Source organism: Phalacrocorax aristotelis, chromosome 1 (assembly GCF_949628215.1).
Source record: "Phalacrocorax aristotelis chromosome 1, bGulAri2.1, whole genome shotgun sequence".
In the NCBI taxonomy this organism is placed as follows: Eukaryota; Metazoa; Chordata; class Aves; order Suliformes; family Phalacrocoracidae; genus Phalacrocorax; species Phalacrocorax aristotelis.
This window is the reverse complement of record NC_134276.1, coordinates 18,716,020-18,731,757: the sequence shown is the minus strand read 5'-3', so window position 1 is coordinate 18,731,757 and position 15,738 is coordinate 18,716,020. Positions and strand designations below refer to the sequence as shown.

General features: G+C 35.9%; 2 protein-coding genes across 2 annotated transcripts in view; both read right to left on the bottom strand.

Annotated features, from left to right (window-relative positions):
• The window catches only part of ATM (ATM serine/threonine kinase), a 579,279-nt gene that overhangs the window by 336,960 nt on the left and 226,581 nt on the right, over positions 1-15,738 (bottom strand). The gene's annotated exons all lie outside the window — the stretch shown is intronic.
• Positions 1-15,738, bottom strand: part of DDX10 (DEAD-box helicase 10) — a 217,593-nt gene that overhangs the window by 161,249 nt on the left and 40,606 nt on the right. The window contains exon 12 of the mRNA XM_075082470.1: positions 5,653-5,754. Within this exon, the coding sequence (XP_074938571.1) occupies positions 5,653-5,754 (102 nt within the window). The remainder of the gene's footprint in view (positions 1-5,652; positions 5,755-15,738) is intronic.

Below are 15,738 nucleotides of genomic sequence, written 5' to 3'. Positions count from 1 at the left end.
CATGGTCTACATTAAATCTTTAAGTAAATGCAAAACCAGCCTTGGAGCTGTAATCAAAGAGTAGGTGGGAGTGTCAGCTACTCACTGCTGTCACTGTCAAACCCAGAATGCATAATACGTTCCAATTCTTACCCGGGCCCACTATTCATTATTTTCTATGACTTGATTATTGTAGGAATATGATCCACTATTTACAGGAGACAATACATTGAGCTCCAAGCACAATGGACAACAATCTTAGACAAGATGTAACAACGTTTTGTTGACTCCATATAAATTTTAGTGTAAGTAATTTGGCTAAAATTTGCAAGAAAAGGGCTTGAAAAAGACACAAAACACAAGATGCTTTAGAGTTAAAAGCGAGGCAAGATACTGTGGTGTAAATCGAGGCAATGTCAACCAAGAATATGGTGCCCCAAGCACATTTTCAGGTTATGTGTTTGTTAATGAATGAGTAAATTTGTAACACTATTAAAAAGGGAGTAATAATACTGGATTCTCTCCTCTTCAATGCTGTTATCATGACGACCACCCACTGTCGTCTTCATCTCATGCTGGGATTCCAAAAATAAGAAAGCTGGTCACTGCTAAATTCGATTTTGATTTTAATGGGATTTCTTTCTGAACAAATAAAACTCTTGAAATAATTATATACATGTGACTCTTTGGAGAGTCAAATCTAAAATCTAAACATTTACATGAATTACCGTAATTTATAAGCTTGCCTTAACAGCTAGGACACTTTTAAGATTCAGCTGGCCAGGGTGCCGGGCCATCTTGTCTAGAATGCGCTCTTCCTAGAAGGGTTGGACTAGATGATCCCTGAGGTCCCTTCCAACCTGTGATTATGTGATTCAGTGAGCTAGGACCAACTATGCAAAAACTAGAAGGGGATTTTATGACATTGTCTGTCATTTTAACTAGACTTTTTCGTTCTTCTCTTACCTGTGAGTACAAATCCTGCATTTAAGGAGCAGTATAACTTTTTTAAACTGTTGTTTTGCCTAGCAGTTGCATAAATGGCCACACCTGACTGTGCCATAATATAAATATGAAACTCAGTTTGCTTGGTCTTATGAACAGATCAGACAGCACTCTCCAAATTTCCTGGTCAATACACACCCGGCTTTCCACTCACTTCCCCTGTTTTAACACCAGGGTATACAAGCACTACTTTAACCAGATACTCTCTTCCCCATCCTCTCTAAAGCGGAATTTAAACAAAAAAGTTCAACAACCACCAAAAAGACCATGATGCTATGATGTCGCAAAAGTTTCCATGTTCCACCCAGCTTCCAAGCAGCAGCAGGTTTTACTCTGTGCTCTCAGCCTGGAACGTAGCTCCTTACGGTTACACTAGACATCCTGGAAGGCTAGAGAAAGGAGGAAAAGCTGGGAGCTAAGGAAATCTGCGTACCCTTGCCAGCCTCACGCCAGCAGATAACATACAGCCACATAACCACACTGGTTAGTAATACCAATGGATTGTCCTACAGTAATGACGGTAACTCGGAGGAAATAAGTTTTAACAGATTCCCCAGTATTAATATTACTATCATGTGCAATACATATCCAAGTATTTTCCACTGTCAGGAAAAAAAAGGTGTTTTGTTGTTGTTATTGCTGTTTTCTTCAAGAACCACATTTTTGGTATAATATTAAAACAAGCAATGTTATATCATGGGTATTAACATACTTGCACTTCCTTTGGTAAAATTTTCTCAACGCAAAATTTGTTACAATAACCCCTTTGGAAGCAACTCTTACCTTGTTACTCAACAAAATGGATGTGATTAAATAGTCTCAAGGTATTATAAAAAATAATTTCATTTTAGTTTGTATCTAAAACTTTAAAATTATGGACTCCTTATTAATATGTCCATAATAATTAAAACTTTCAGAGTAGCTTTTTGCCATATTTGAATGCTCTAAAATACAATATTCATTATTGCATCTTATGCATTTTCCCTTGCTCTGTTTGAACAATGAAAGAGAGATGTATTTTTAAAACCACTACCTGTAAATTGGCATCTTGTGCTGATTAGAAAGGTATGGTATACTAACAGGCGCTACAGGGAGCTTAGATTTAAAACTGAAAATCAATAAAACAGCCCAAACGCTAGCCTTTTGAATAGGTATTCAGGAAAAAAAGAAAAGGTTATTCCCCTCTCTCCTTTCAAATTACAGAACTGTATTAAAAGCTGTGTCTAAATGAAATAAAGAAATGTTAACACCTGTTTTTAAGTCAGAAAATAAAAAGCAAGGAAAGGAAGAGAAAACTGGTTCTTGCAATCCCTATGCAAGGTAACATGTTAACAAGAACAGCAAAACAAATGTTTTAATTGACAGTGATGTTTTAGAAACAAAAAGCTTTCAGAATGAATTTCCGAAGTTTGAAGAGTTAAACTCTGTTGGCAGTGAGCAACGCTCCTTACATTCTAACTCATAAGTTAAATCATTTAGTGAGAATCTATAATCAGGTTAATATGCACAAACAACACCAGCAGACTTCAACAGAAGACCTGGAACATGATCCATTTGTTGACAGAACTTCTTCAACAATTTATCAATTGACAAAACTCACCAGGGTTGTATGGGAAACCAGCTAGAAGTAGACAACCTAAGAAAATTTGTAGTTAAAACCTCTCCAGATGAAACTGATTTGCAATCCACAAGTAGTTACACAAATTTTTCTTAAAGATTTTAGTTAGCAACTTAGAAATACAATGCTAAACCATTTAGCCTTAACCTCACTAGGTAGGCAATTCTAAGTAAAAGCATTCCCCTTCATTACAACGTTACAAATACTAATAAAGCATGTTTTGCATATCTCGGGGCAGGCTGTTAAAATATATTACCAATCAAAAGCCCTGAATTTCCTTATAATGATGCCAGTTAAGAATGTTACTTAAATGTATTTATTATACACATGCCCTAGTGGCTTGTTAGAAGAATGAATTTTTGGGTGGTGTTTAAAAAAAATAGCAGTTTTCCATTGATGTAACATCAGATTAGCAAGAATGTGTCGAGATATGCAGCCACTGATGTCTCTCTAGAGGCACATATAACTTGGATTATAAATAGAAGACACATGGGGGGGATGAAATATTTGCCTTCTTAAAATTGAATTGTTGTTCTGGTACAAAAATAACGATTTGGATTTGCATGAATAAACAGAGGCTAAAGGGCTTTTTACCACATTCTACGATAAGCTGTTCAAACAACTGCATTATTGAAGAAGTTAAAAGCTTAGCTATCAAAGAAAGGTGAAATATTTATAATATCCATGTGATCAGACATTTATTTAATGAACATCAAAGTAAGATAAATCGTTTGAATCACTGTCATTTTAACAAGGAAAAAGAGACAATTTGCTTAAGCTGTGGTGGTTATAAAACAGATCCTTTTAAAGCTCTACGATGCTTAAAGGAAAAGAAAATATCAGACTTTAATTCAGTTTCCTTACTAATGTCGTCCACATTCAGTTGGAGTTTTTTTGTGGTTTTTTTTGTTGTTGTTGTTGTTATGTGGAATTTTTTGAACAGCAACATCAAAGGAAAGCTTTAAGCACAATTAGACTTTTGGTAGTTGACTCCATTCTAGTCCTTATATTTGCTGTTTTAGCAAAATTTGTCTTACATTTGAAGTTCACATATATTCTACACAGAATTGATACCATGTTTGACCAGAAAAATGTGTATTTACTTCACTGTATTCAGTTTGTTACACAGAAGCAGCATTCACAACTGCCTCTGAAATGGCATATCCCATACATCAAAAATACTTTGAAAAAAATGAAAATAAACCTTAAATCTGGATAGTGCTATATGCATGTCTGTTCTCTATAGAAATGACAACTTGGGTCCAGGTGTGGCATGTCTGGAGTGATGACATCCAACTATGGTATCAAAAATGGCAATTCTCTAGGAAACCAAACATAAAAATCAGCCTAATGAGGCTGAATATCGGAGCACTCATAAAGGAGTAAGATGCAGTAGGAACTGACAGTATTTTGTGGTTATCATTCCAAGCTCTTGCTTCTTTCCCCTTCACTATAGCTGATCACACAAGCCTTCTTTTTCATTTGTAAAAACAAAATAAGAAGTTTACCAGAAGTCACCATCATATCAAGTTGTAATTGATCAGGCTATCCTGACTTACTTTAATGCATCTTATTACTGAATTTACAATAGAAAAAGCTAATGAAGTGCAAAAGATTCTCATTTAGAGGATTTTAATAACGACAAGTCCCAAAGTATGTGTTCACTTTCTTCCTTAACTCAAGTTTTGACATAAATGTATATGAAAGTGTTAACCAAACACAGATAACAGTACAAGTAGTGGCACTTTCTTACCATCCTGTGTTACACTAGAATTCAAAGAATACAGTATAGTTAATTTTGAGCAGACCTGAAGTTTTAAGCAACGAGGTAATAATAACCACTTAAAGTTGCATCCTACTTTGACTTCTTCCCAAAATAATTATTTCACAAACGCTTTCTGCATACAGTTAATTATCATACAGTTAATGCATACAGTTAATTATCTTCTTTGCGTAGTCATCCTTCTCTGGATTTCTTCTAGCTCCAACCTACAATTTTTGGCATGGTGTAACCTATACTAAGTATTCAACAAGGAGTCAGGCCCATACCACATTTTCTGGCTTGCTTTCAATGCTTCCTCCATATTTCCTTCACATTCTGTTTCCTCTTTTGATTAGACTCACAGGCTCAAAGAACAATGAACTCCTTCCTACCTATAGCTGCTAATTAAGAAATTACCACCAATGCTTTTTAGTGGTGTGGGGTTTTTCCATTATTTTTACAGTTAGGGTTTTTGTCTTTGCTACAAATCCATTACCCTGCATTTAATAGGAAAATGAAATATAAGTGCTTTTTTACAAAGTACCATTATATGCTTCTGCAACTCTTTCAAAGTCAGTTCCCTTTTGTACAGATAGCATAGGTCCATACAAGTCTTCATCAGAATACTCTCTCTGGTATGTAAAATGGCCACTTAGCCACATCTTTTACTTCCTGTTCTTCAACTATCTGATTCAGAAAGATCATGACAAATTGGAGAAACATTCGAGAACTAAAGAAAAGACAGGTAAGCGAAACAAGAATGATGAAAGGTATAAAACCATATAAGAACAGATTAAAGAAATTTTGTTTAATCTGAAAAAGAAAAGAAGCGAAAGAGATAGCATGATAATGTTCAATTACATAAAAAGTAGCTGCAAAGAGTAAGAGTACATAATTTTCTATGTATTCTTGGCACAGGACAAAAGAAATATTTCACTTAAATTACTTGCAAGGTTTATCAGATATTTTAAGAAAAAAACTTAATGGCAGGAACTGTTGAGTATAGATGAGATCACTTTGGGAAATTGTGAAGACATTCATTGGCAAGTTAGACAAGCATCTGATAAGAATGATTTGTGCAGCTGATCCTGCCTTTGTGAAAGGGGGTGGAATAGGTAACTTCTCAAGGTCTTTTCCTTCTACAATACTATCAAAATCAAATTATCTCCCTTCTTTGTCCAGCTCCAGGCAAATCAAGCACTTAACTGCATCAGGATTGTCATAAACTCATCACACTTTATTCCTGTAGAAAGAAGGCTGAATAAAAGACAAGCCATTAGTCACTTACTTGATTTCACTGACAGGTACTTTCCTCTGTGCCAGCTGTTCCACCATACCTTTTTCTTCTGAGGGAAGCAATACTAACAAAGCTTCACCACCTTCTTTGTATCTGATTGGGGGGGAAACACATAAGAAACCTAAAGCAAAAATTACTTATTTTTTTTCAATAACCAATGAGAATTTACATTTGCTTCCTTATAATCAGCCCAAAGAGCAGATAAAAATCCTCACTTCCCAAAGGAAAAAGAAAAGGCACACCAGTTACGTGACTTGCCAATATTTCCACTTGAGCTGATTTCAAAACTACTCCTAGAGCCCTGAACATCTGGAACTAAGACACAGATTCAAATCCGTGGATCTTTTCTTCACTTCATTAGAAATATATCTGTAGTAGTCAAAAAGCACTTGATCAAAACTTAAGATACTAGAAGATCTAGCTACCTGTATTCATCTTTTACCAACAGGCAAGTCTTAACACCTGGTAATAACTGATTCTCCTTTGCACATCCTGCAAGTGTAAAGGCTAGAAAAGGTTATGCGCCTTATAGAATCATTAAGGTTGGAAAAGACCTCTAGGATCATCAAGACCAACTGTCAACCCAACACTACCATGTCTGCTAAACCATGCCCTGAAGTGCCACGTCTACATGTCTTTTAAATGCCTGCAGGGATGGAGGCTCAACCACGTCTCTGGGCAGCCTGTTCCAATGCCTGACCACTCTTTCAGTGAAGATTTTTTTCATAATATCCAATCTAATCCTCCCTTGATGCAGCTTGAAGCTGTTTCCTCTGGTTCTACCACTAGTGACCTGGGAGAAGAGACCAACACCCACCTCACTACAACCTCCTTTCAGGTAGTTGTAGAGAGCAATAAGGTCTCCCCTCAGCCTCCTCTTCTCCAGGCTAAACAACCCCAGTTCCCTCAGCTGCTCCTCATAAGACTTGCTCTGCAGACCCTTCACTAGCTTCGTTGCCCTTCTTTCCCAAACAACAGCTCCTACTTGCATCTTCAATAAAGGCTAATTTTCTAACAGGTCACAGAGGCATCACTGAAAGAAAAGCATAAAAACAGGACTTCTTTCATTTATAAAAGTGGTTTTTAGGTACAAAAGAAAAAATACAGCCAGACTGATCCCATAAGATCATATCTGGTATTCACTCTTCAGTGCATTTAAAGCTGTATCAAGTGTAGCTCAAGTGTTGCTCAAGATACATGGTTGGCAAAGAAATAAAATTTCTTCTATTTTATTCTTAAAGCAACTTCTTGTTTACTTTCTTTTTGCGAAAGAAAACGTCAGTTCCTTGTTTTGGCAAATTTAGTGACTTGAGGACATTCGTGGAGAAAAAAAAAATGCCCAACAGCATTAATAACCAAAAAAGGCTATGGGTTTAAGCCCTACCAAAAACATAGTAATGATGAGTTAGCTTATCCACATTATGTAAGTCCATATCTATTGTTAACACATATATTATTTCTTCATTTACATTTACAGTACAGATTAATAGGAAAATATTGCATAGAGTCTTCTATTATATAAAAACAACAATCCAGCTAAATTGAAGAAATATGCCAAAATTGGACAGAATCCAACTCACAACCAATTGATGCGAGGAATGTGTGGGACAAAGCAAGATAAGAGAGTGGTAAGTTACTATGTAGAGCAGCTCTAAACTGCCAAGAGCTGTTCACAGGGAAGTCCCTAGGCAGCAGCAGGTTGCAAGCCTATATATAAACCGCTGTGACTACAAGTATTCCATTTAGGTGAAACAGAAAATTCTCATCGTATTATTTTTCAAGTGTCAATTTATATCAAATTATTTTCTACCTTAACAGGCCTTTGGTTTGGTTCCCACTCCAGTCACATTTGTCTTTTTTTCGTATGCTAGTAAAACTTTTCATCCATCTTAAGCATATCTGGTCTGTCCTTTCGGTACAGAAAATTAACTGTTTCCTCTATCTTTATTCCACTCAAGTCTGTTGCCACTTCATAAATCTTCAGCTTTTGTTACCCCATCATACATTCTTCTGCTGAGTCTTTACTCTAAATGCATTCACCCTTCTCCATCAAAAAAAACATCAAGGAAAGGATACTATACAAAAGATATAAAGTGTCAGCAGAAGGCTGGGAGATGTTATTCATTTGTCTTTGGGTCAGACATCACAGAGAACAAGACTATGCTAGGGTAGGTCACATATCTTTCCAATAAAAGTTCAGCAGTGACAGAAGAAAATACCAGTGCAGTCTATGTGGATAGAAAAGGGGACATAAGTGATATTTAAGGAAGTATTAGGGTCAAGACCCCTCGGCATAAGAAAGCTTTTAAGTTGGAGGCCAGAGAGCACTGAAGGATGTTCTCAGGCACACCAAACAAGAATCATACTATTAACTAATAAAAGTTATTTCAGATGGAATATGGAGAGCCCACATCTCTCCAAGTATAAACAGTTGTCACTTGGCAAAAACCATACTGCAGAACTGTTTGAAAACTATAAACACTATCTGTCACAGCATAGTAAGCAATGCAAGTAGCAACAAAATCTGCAGTTAAAACAGTCTCACAGCTTTTATTACAGCTCTCTGCTTTCATTTGATGGATTTGAAAAAATCACAACAAAATGCTCTCAGATGCCTTTTTTTTTTTTCCCAATGTTATACATGATGGGTTTAGGGATTGACTTTTAAAGACAACTGTAAAACGTTTAATAAACATTTTCATCGTGAGATTTTAACCCTTACATTATGGATTTAAAAATTTTAGACGGAAATCAAACCAATACAAGAAGAAAGTCTCTGCCACATACCAACATGTAAATTTACTGGTTTTATATGGTTTGGTAAGAGTACCAAAAGAAATTATAAGACATTTGGACTTTGTTTCAAAAAATACCACTTCAGGGTTGTGGGTGAGGGAAAGATACTGTACAAAACCTATACTAACTTTATTTTAATCTATTTAATTAGTAGACCTAAAATGTTCTTAATGCAGAACTATCAGCTTGCAGAATCTTTCTAAAGAGTTCTAAAGCAATCCATATGCTTGGTTTAAGGCAAGTTATTACCTTTACCAAGAGCACAGGGAAACGTAAGTTACTGCTGATCAAACATGCCATGAATGTTTGGGCCTTTGATATAACAAGGTTTGGAATGACTTGCTTGCATAGACCAAGTGCACCTTCTAAGAAAGCTCTATATACTTTAACCCAGCCAAATTCCAAAGGATATTTCCACAATGTATGTGCATGTCAGACACTGCCACTGCTTGAACAAGCAATGAAAACCTGGAAAGCCACTGAACCTTAGAGGACTTTGCACTTTATGGCAAAAATTGATGATTGCAGTTCCAAGGCTGCTAATTATTCATCAAAAGAACCTGAGCTCTCAGAGCACTGTTGGAATGAAAATATGCTCTTTTATCTACTCATGACTTGTATCAGACAGGAAGACAGAGATAATACTGCTGCCAATACTCGTCTCACCAACTTAAGAGCAGAGCTGTGCATTATTCTGTACTCTCAATTCAAAACAGATGCTACAAAAGGAAAGGATTCCAAAAAAAGCTATGACAGTGATCCGATATCTGGAAAGAGTGTCCATTTAGTCTCTTAACAAGAATCTTCTTAAATAGTCAGGAAAACAAAAAAAACCTCTTGATCACACTATATAAACACCTACAAATGATGATTTTTGCAGATTCTTTAAATTTAGTCAAAGGCATGAAGTGATTTATGTAGTTTTGGTGCTTCTGGCGTTTCTTATCCTGGAATGCCTAGCTTGGCATTCTTAAATTGTTGCTTTATTATTTTTATTTTATTCAGTACAACACGCTATGAGAGACCAGTACCATAAAAATCATGGAAGAAATACCCATCAAGAGTCAGAGAGTGCATATATTCTCTCTGCAAGTCACAAACCCAAACTCTGAAATGATACAGTACAGGTAATATCATTCTACATTAGTTTTGCTTTTATAGCTTTTCCTCAGTAACAACGAGGTCTCTCTCAGAAGAGGATGCAGGGTCAGATGAACTTTCAGCGTAACCCTTGAAAGGTGTTCCTGTGTTATTAGCACTAAACACATTATATGCTGAGTCAGTTATCTTTACAGAAAGTACAAATTCTAAAGGCACATCCCATAGATAATTTACGAAAAGAAAACAAGCACTAAATCAGGTATCCATGGACAACAACTAATTCAATGTTTACATTAAGTCTTGCAAAGCCTTTATCCAGAGAAAATAGTACTACAGCTAAGTAAAGAAACAATCACATAAAAATAGACAAAGAAGAGACAGGGGTTCCCAAACACCTATACTTTCTCATCTTTTGGCAACTACTAAGAAAAAAAAAAAAGACAACATTAGAAATACTTCTCAGTGATGACGCTTTCAGAAATACAAAGGGACTGAAAGAGATCTGGTAAATATTGATGCAGTGTAATCTTCTTCCTTACCTATTTTGGAAACATTCACTCTTTTAAATGCCAATATTTTAAATGCACTTGAAGTTAAGGAGGAACAGTCTTTGAAAGTCTTTGTCCATTTTTACACTGCAAATGTGATTTAATTAAAAGTTTAATATTAATGCTGTTCTTCAGAGCTAAACATGAAAAATAAATCATTACAGAATTGAGAAAGCTGAAAATCAAACAGTCTTAAGTAGCATCTGGGAAGGTTTGTATCTGTTCAGTGTCTAAACTAATTTTTAGTTCAAGAAAGCAAAATGCAACCCTATTTAAAAAAGGAGTTTTACTTGGGCAGAGTATTATCTTATTTCTCAGGAAAGAAAACAACTTATTAATGTGCTAATAAGAAAATTATGGTCTTAAAGATAACCTCAAAAAGAGAGGTAGTAATGGAAAGTTCTTCAAAAGTGTTTTCTCTGTGTCTTTCATACAAAAAGCTTCTATATAGCCAAATGTATGAAAACACAAGCTCCTAAAAACTGGGATAAACAACAAAGAAAGAACACTTCGATCTTCTGCTCAAAATTGGTTTCCATTACAATGCCTAAAACATGGGAGAAAAGAACATCCTTCAGCACCCTAAGGGAATAAAGTTCTCTCTAAAGCCAACAAAAGAACATTTCTTTATTTTCAGTAGACAGTAAAACCTTTAAACCTTTATAGAAGATGAAGCAGCAAAACGTCAGCCTCAGCTACTGAATTTTTTCAGCAGGAAGACTCCTTCTGCAGATGAGAATACATTAGGAGAAGTTCTCCCCATTTTTGCTGACTGCAGACTTCAAGTTGTTTGGTTTTGTTGATGATGGACATCTGTCCTAGAAGGCTAATTCACACTGGTGATTCACTAAGTATGTACCTCATCTATGCTGGAGAAATGTAAATTAAAAACCTCAAAGTAATCAAACTTTCTTGAACTGTATAGTAATTGATTATTCATCTTGTCATCTCCTCAAGGTGATCAAGAAACCAGAGCAGGGACTCATCTTTGCATTACAATTTAAACAGTCTCTTCGTATACCAGATACAATTCATTCTAATTCTATGGAAAATTGCATCTTACCTGCAGAAAGTCTTTGAAAAAAAAAAAAAATCACATACTTCTAGTTCAAATCTGTCTTATTTTCTAGAGTCTATTGGCTTCAATATTTATCCAAAAGGCAAGTAACTTCTCTGCAACTCAATTTTGACTTACAGTCAAGGAAGCTGTGACAAATTATCGTTAGCACTATAAAGCAAAGGGTAGGAATGATATATTCACACTGACTGCAGATGAGAAAAGGGATGCCTACAATCAAGGGCAAGTGCCAAAGGCTGGACAAGAAGGAAACGGGATAAATTATTTAGGACAATGTGGTACTGGCTAATTAGAAGTAGAGAAAAATGGTTTTAAATGTCAAGAGCCCCATTTCCCTAGCAAAGAAACACAAAGAGCTGCCAAATAGTTTCATTTCATGCCAAAAAATAAATAAAATAAAACACTAAAATCAAGAGGATAGTTTATTCACCATGACAGAATCTATCTTAAACTTCTGCTAAAAAATCACCCTGAGCCAACAGCGGGTATGAAGCATGAAGGAAATATTAGTGTGGCAACAATTCAATGAGGACAGAATGAGAAAAAATGCTTTTTTTGCAGACCAGACATTCAATTTTTGCTAATCTTAACCTATCTTAACCCACCCTTGATCAGATCGAGCCAAAGGCTGCATATACCCCTAGCCAATACTACGAAAGCAAACAATACTACCATTATCACAAAGGCAACAGATGAAAGCGTACCACGGCTATTAATCACTTCCACCTTGCCATGCAGCTAGAGTTGAGCTTGTTCCAACCATATTCAAAGTAATTTCACGTCCTTGCCATGACCATCGTAACATACAGTTCAGTCACATGCACCATATTTTAATTGTCAGGGACTAACAAGTCACAGTGACAACACAATAAAATAGGAATGGGAACCGGCTGATCGTGAGGCACCAGTGTTCTGCTCTAGGGCAGACATCCAGTAGGAAAATGAAACAATGGGACAGCAACAGAAAGGGAACTGTAAGGATGGCCTGCATGGAAATAGGAAATGTTATACAGGTTTGTCTTGAACAGATGTATTGCAACATGTTTCCCTAACATTTGTATTTCAGAAGATATAAGTTGATGCCAAATTTCAAGAAAGTTAAAGGCAGTATATTTCTGCTTTGCTTTGGCAAGAAAAAAATAATCTCTTAAAAACTGGCAAAGGAGAAAATGGAGATGAGGAGGCAATTGTAAAATTTGGGAGACGAGGGTAAAGATACTTGCATTACAGTTTCCTGAATTGGAATACTTCCCATTACAGAAAACTCAATATAAAAGAGGTGTTAATGTTTTTGGAGATCTTTACCGCACACAAAAATGCAAGGAACCATAAGTACAAAATGTTTATGCTTTGGAGGTCACACATCTACCACCATATCAAAAAATACCCTGTGTTTTGTGGTAGTTTCTAACCTCTAACTTAAATGGGACTTTACCAAGTTGAATTGATTAAAGACCTAATTTTAGACTAACTGGGCCAAGGTGGATAGTATCAACATATGCTGTCATCTCATCTGTCAAAAGGCATAGAAGTAAGGTATCACTGCAAAACTTGTGAGCTTAAGTCAAAGCCATTCCCAAAAAGCCTTGCATCCCATGCCAACAAACCACCTTTGGAAACATTAGTATTGCAGAAACTCTCCACAGTAGATCCCATCAGGGAAAGGAAATCAGGCATCAAGGAAGCCAAATCAACTTCTCAACTTGCCTTTTTCCCATCCAGGTCAAATTTGCTAAAGACTTACATGAAGTAAGCAAAAGACTGCTGTCCTTAAAACGTTAAGGTCAGTAAGTTAAGCATGTGGAATAACATCCAAACTAAACCACTAATTTGCCTATTTTGCATGCACATTGTGATACACTCAAATCACATATTTTCACTCTTCTTCCACTGGACCCTTTGTTCATCAGACATGGTTGCCAAACTATTAGCACAAAACTATTTAATAGTTGCTTCACCATGTAAGGCAATTGTTTATTCACAGCACACCATTCACACTCTTCTCAGAACATAAATATTCTGGACCACTTGGTTTGTCAACAATAATGTTCTTTAAACATTTGCATACAATTTTAGTTTCCATAAAGATTCCAGAACAAGATAATTCCATCACGTGGAATAACTGAAAAGCAAAATTCAAAAAGCAGCACAGATCCCTGCTTCTAGAGCACAGATTTACCCCTGTAAAGACACAAAGAATATGCCAGTGAAATTATATAGGTATTTGTTAATGTACACAGTATTGCAATTGAGACTACAGGATGATAAAGAAAAACCTGGTATAGTACAGTTCATCTGTGGTTAGAAGTAGTGGAAAAAAGAGAATCACCATCTGAGTATGCAACTATACATCTAAATTTTAGAAGCTAGGTTACAGCTTCTACATTTCTAGCTAAAAACCTAGCAATCATGCTTAATATAGAAAAAAATTAGTGTGAGTCAAGTTCTATTATTTCTACTATGCAATTTACATTTTATTTTTAAATTATTTTCAGTTCCTTGATAAAATAACTGCAGTAGTGAAGGAAAAAAGCATTGTATTGATGCAGACGTTTGTAAAGCAACAACATAAGACATCTATAAAAATATATCCAAAACATATAACCAAAAAATATCAAAATGGACAGTTTTATTCTGAGAAGACCTATTTCAATCTGATATGCATATGAATAAATCTGTTCACCCACACACTATCCTTCAAAGAGGAACTAATATCCATATCTACTCCTAAGGCCTTCCACAGAAATACAATAATTCATTGTTTTGTTTTAAAATTCAACTATTAAATCTGATTATTTAAGATACTTTGTTTAAGAAATATGTTTAAAAATTGTAACAGCTTTAGGTCTCTCATAGCAGGCTCAATACAGGCAAAACTTTGTTTCCAATTATACTACAGTCTAGGCCTTCTGACACAATGAGGACTGTTGCAAGCTTCAAAACAAGAAAACATCATTTCCCAAAGCCCAGGAGCAAGAAGAGTTTTATCTACTGTTTATTATACCTTCTACACCGGAGTTTCTTCTCTAATGTGGTAATTTGTTATTCTATTTTTTAAGTGACAAGTGAGCACAGGAATAAAAACCACACTGCATGAATATCAGAATTTCCATCCTTTGCACATGATCAATTGTCTCTTTTTGTAATAGATGGTTTTCTTTAAAACAACAAATCTTTAACAAGAGATCTGTGTGCACTGCTAACTGAAATTGGGCCATATCACCTACAGCAAGTCCTACTAAAGCAGCCTTACAACAGACGAGAAAGGGTGCTTGCTATTCACAGCTGAACAAATGCTGCAGACAGCCCGCGTTCGCTGCTGGTTCCTCGATTTGGCCAGGGAGAAGAGCTCTTTCCCATGGGTTGTGAACAGTCCAACATCCCACAGGGGATTTAAAATAAACAACAGAACATGGGCAGGCTTCATTTTTGGTTTTGCTTTAGCTCACTTCTAATGCTTTGTTCACTCTTATTTCTCCATTGCATGGACCTTAGTTCAGTATCCCAAAAAAAAAAAAAGTCAGTAAATATTGCTATGAAGTTAGAGATCGCTTCAGGGTTTTTTTATTTTGGGGTTTGGTTTGGTTTCCTCTGATCACTTAATATTCTTTTCCTTCTCCTGCCAAGTTCTGAGAACCACACAAATAGCTTTTATTCACACCACAAAACCACAGTCCCCTTGCCTCAGCTGTACTGGCTAGGTGTCCTTGTTTGCCACGCAGACTTAGTCACATAAAATAATGGGCAAGAATAGGCAGTGGCTCACCAACCTTATGTTTGTCTCAGAACAAAATGAATTCAAAAGGCCTTGGGAGGTTGTTGGGTACTCCAGCCTAGACTGTAAACAATCCATTTTCCACAGCACCTGTGTCCATTCTACTGCATTAAAATATTTGTGCTAATTTATTTTTTATAACAGCTTACAGGATAACTTCATGTCAGCAGGTAATAACCGTAGCCACTTAATATGTCAGTGCATTGGAACATTCATATCATACCATTATGAAGAGAATTCTAATGGATAACACAGTGCCAGCCAGTACAACTGCAGCATTGCAGGCCACTGTCAGAAATGTAGCTAGGGTACAGTGTTTAATTTTAGAGAATTTAACAATGTGAATTGCAAGTTAAATACGTGGTGTCAACAATTTCTTGTGACCTCCAATAGCAGCTATTTTTACTTAACTTGAGTTAGGCTAATGACTTGACTGGAACATAATAGGAGAGGGTCTATATACTGCATTTATTTTTAAAGAAACATCAGTAGAAGTGCTTCAGTGGGTTTTAAACATTAAACAAAAAAAATAAAAATAGGAGCTGCCATCTTGACTGTACTTTTTATTCAGGACCCAAAACATGTATCCCTGGGATATATTTCCCAATTAAAAAAAGTCACACTTCCACCATTGATAAATAGTTCCATTAAGTCACTCACATTTTTTAATGCTTTAGTGCCACTTGCAAGGATTACTCTAAAGGCTTTTTCTCACTTTCACACATGGAATTACTTAAGGAGAGCCCAATGAGCATGCTTCAAAGCATTTTACTTCATAA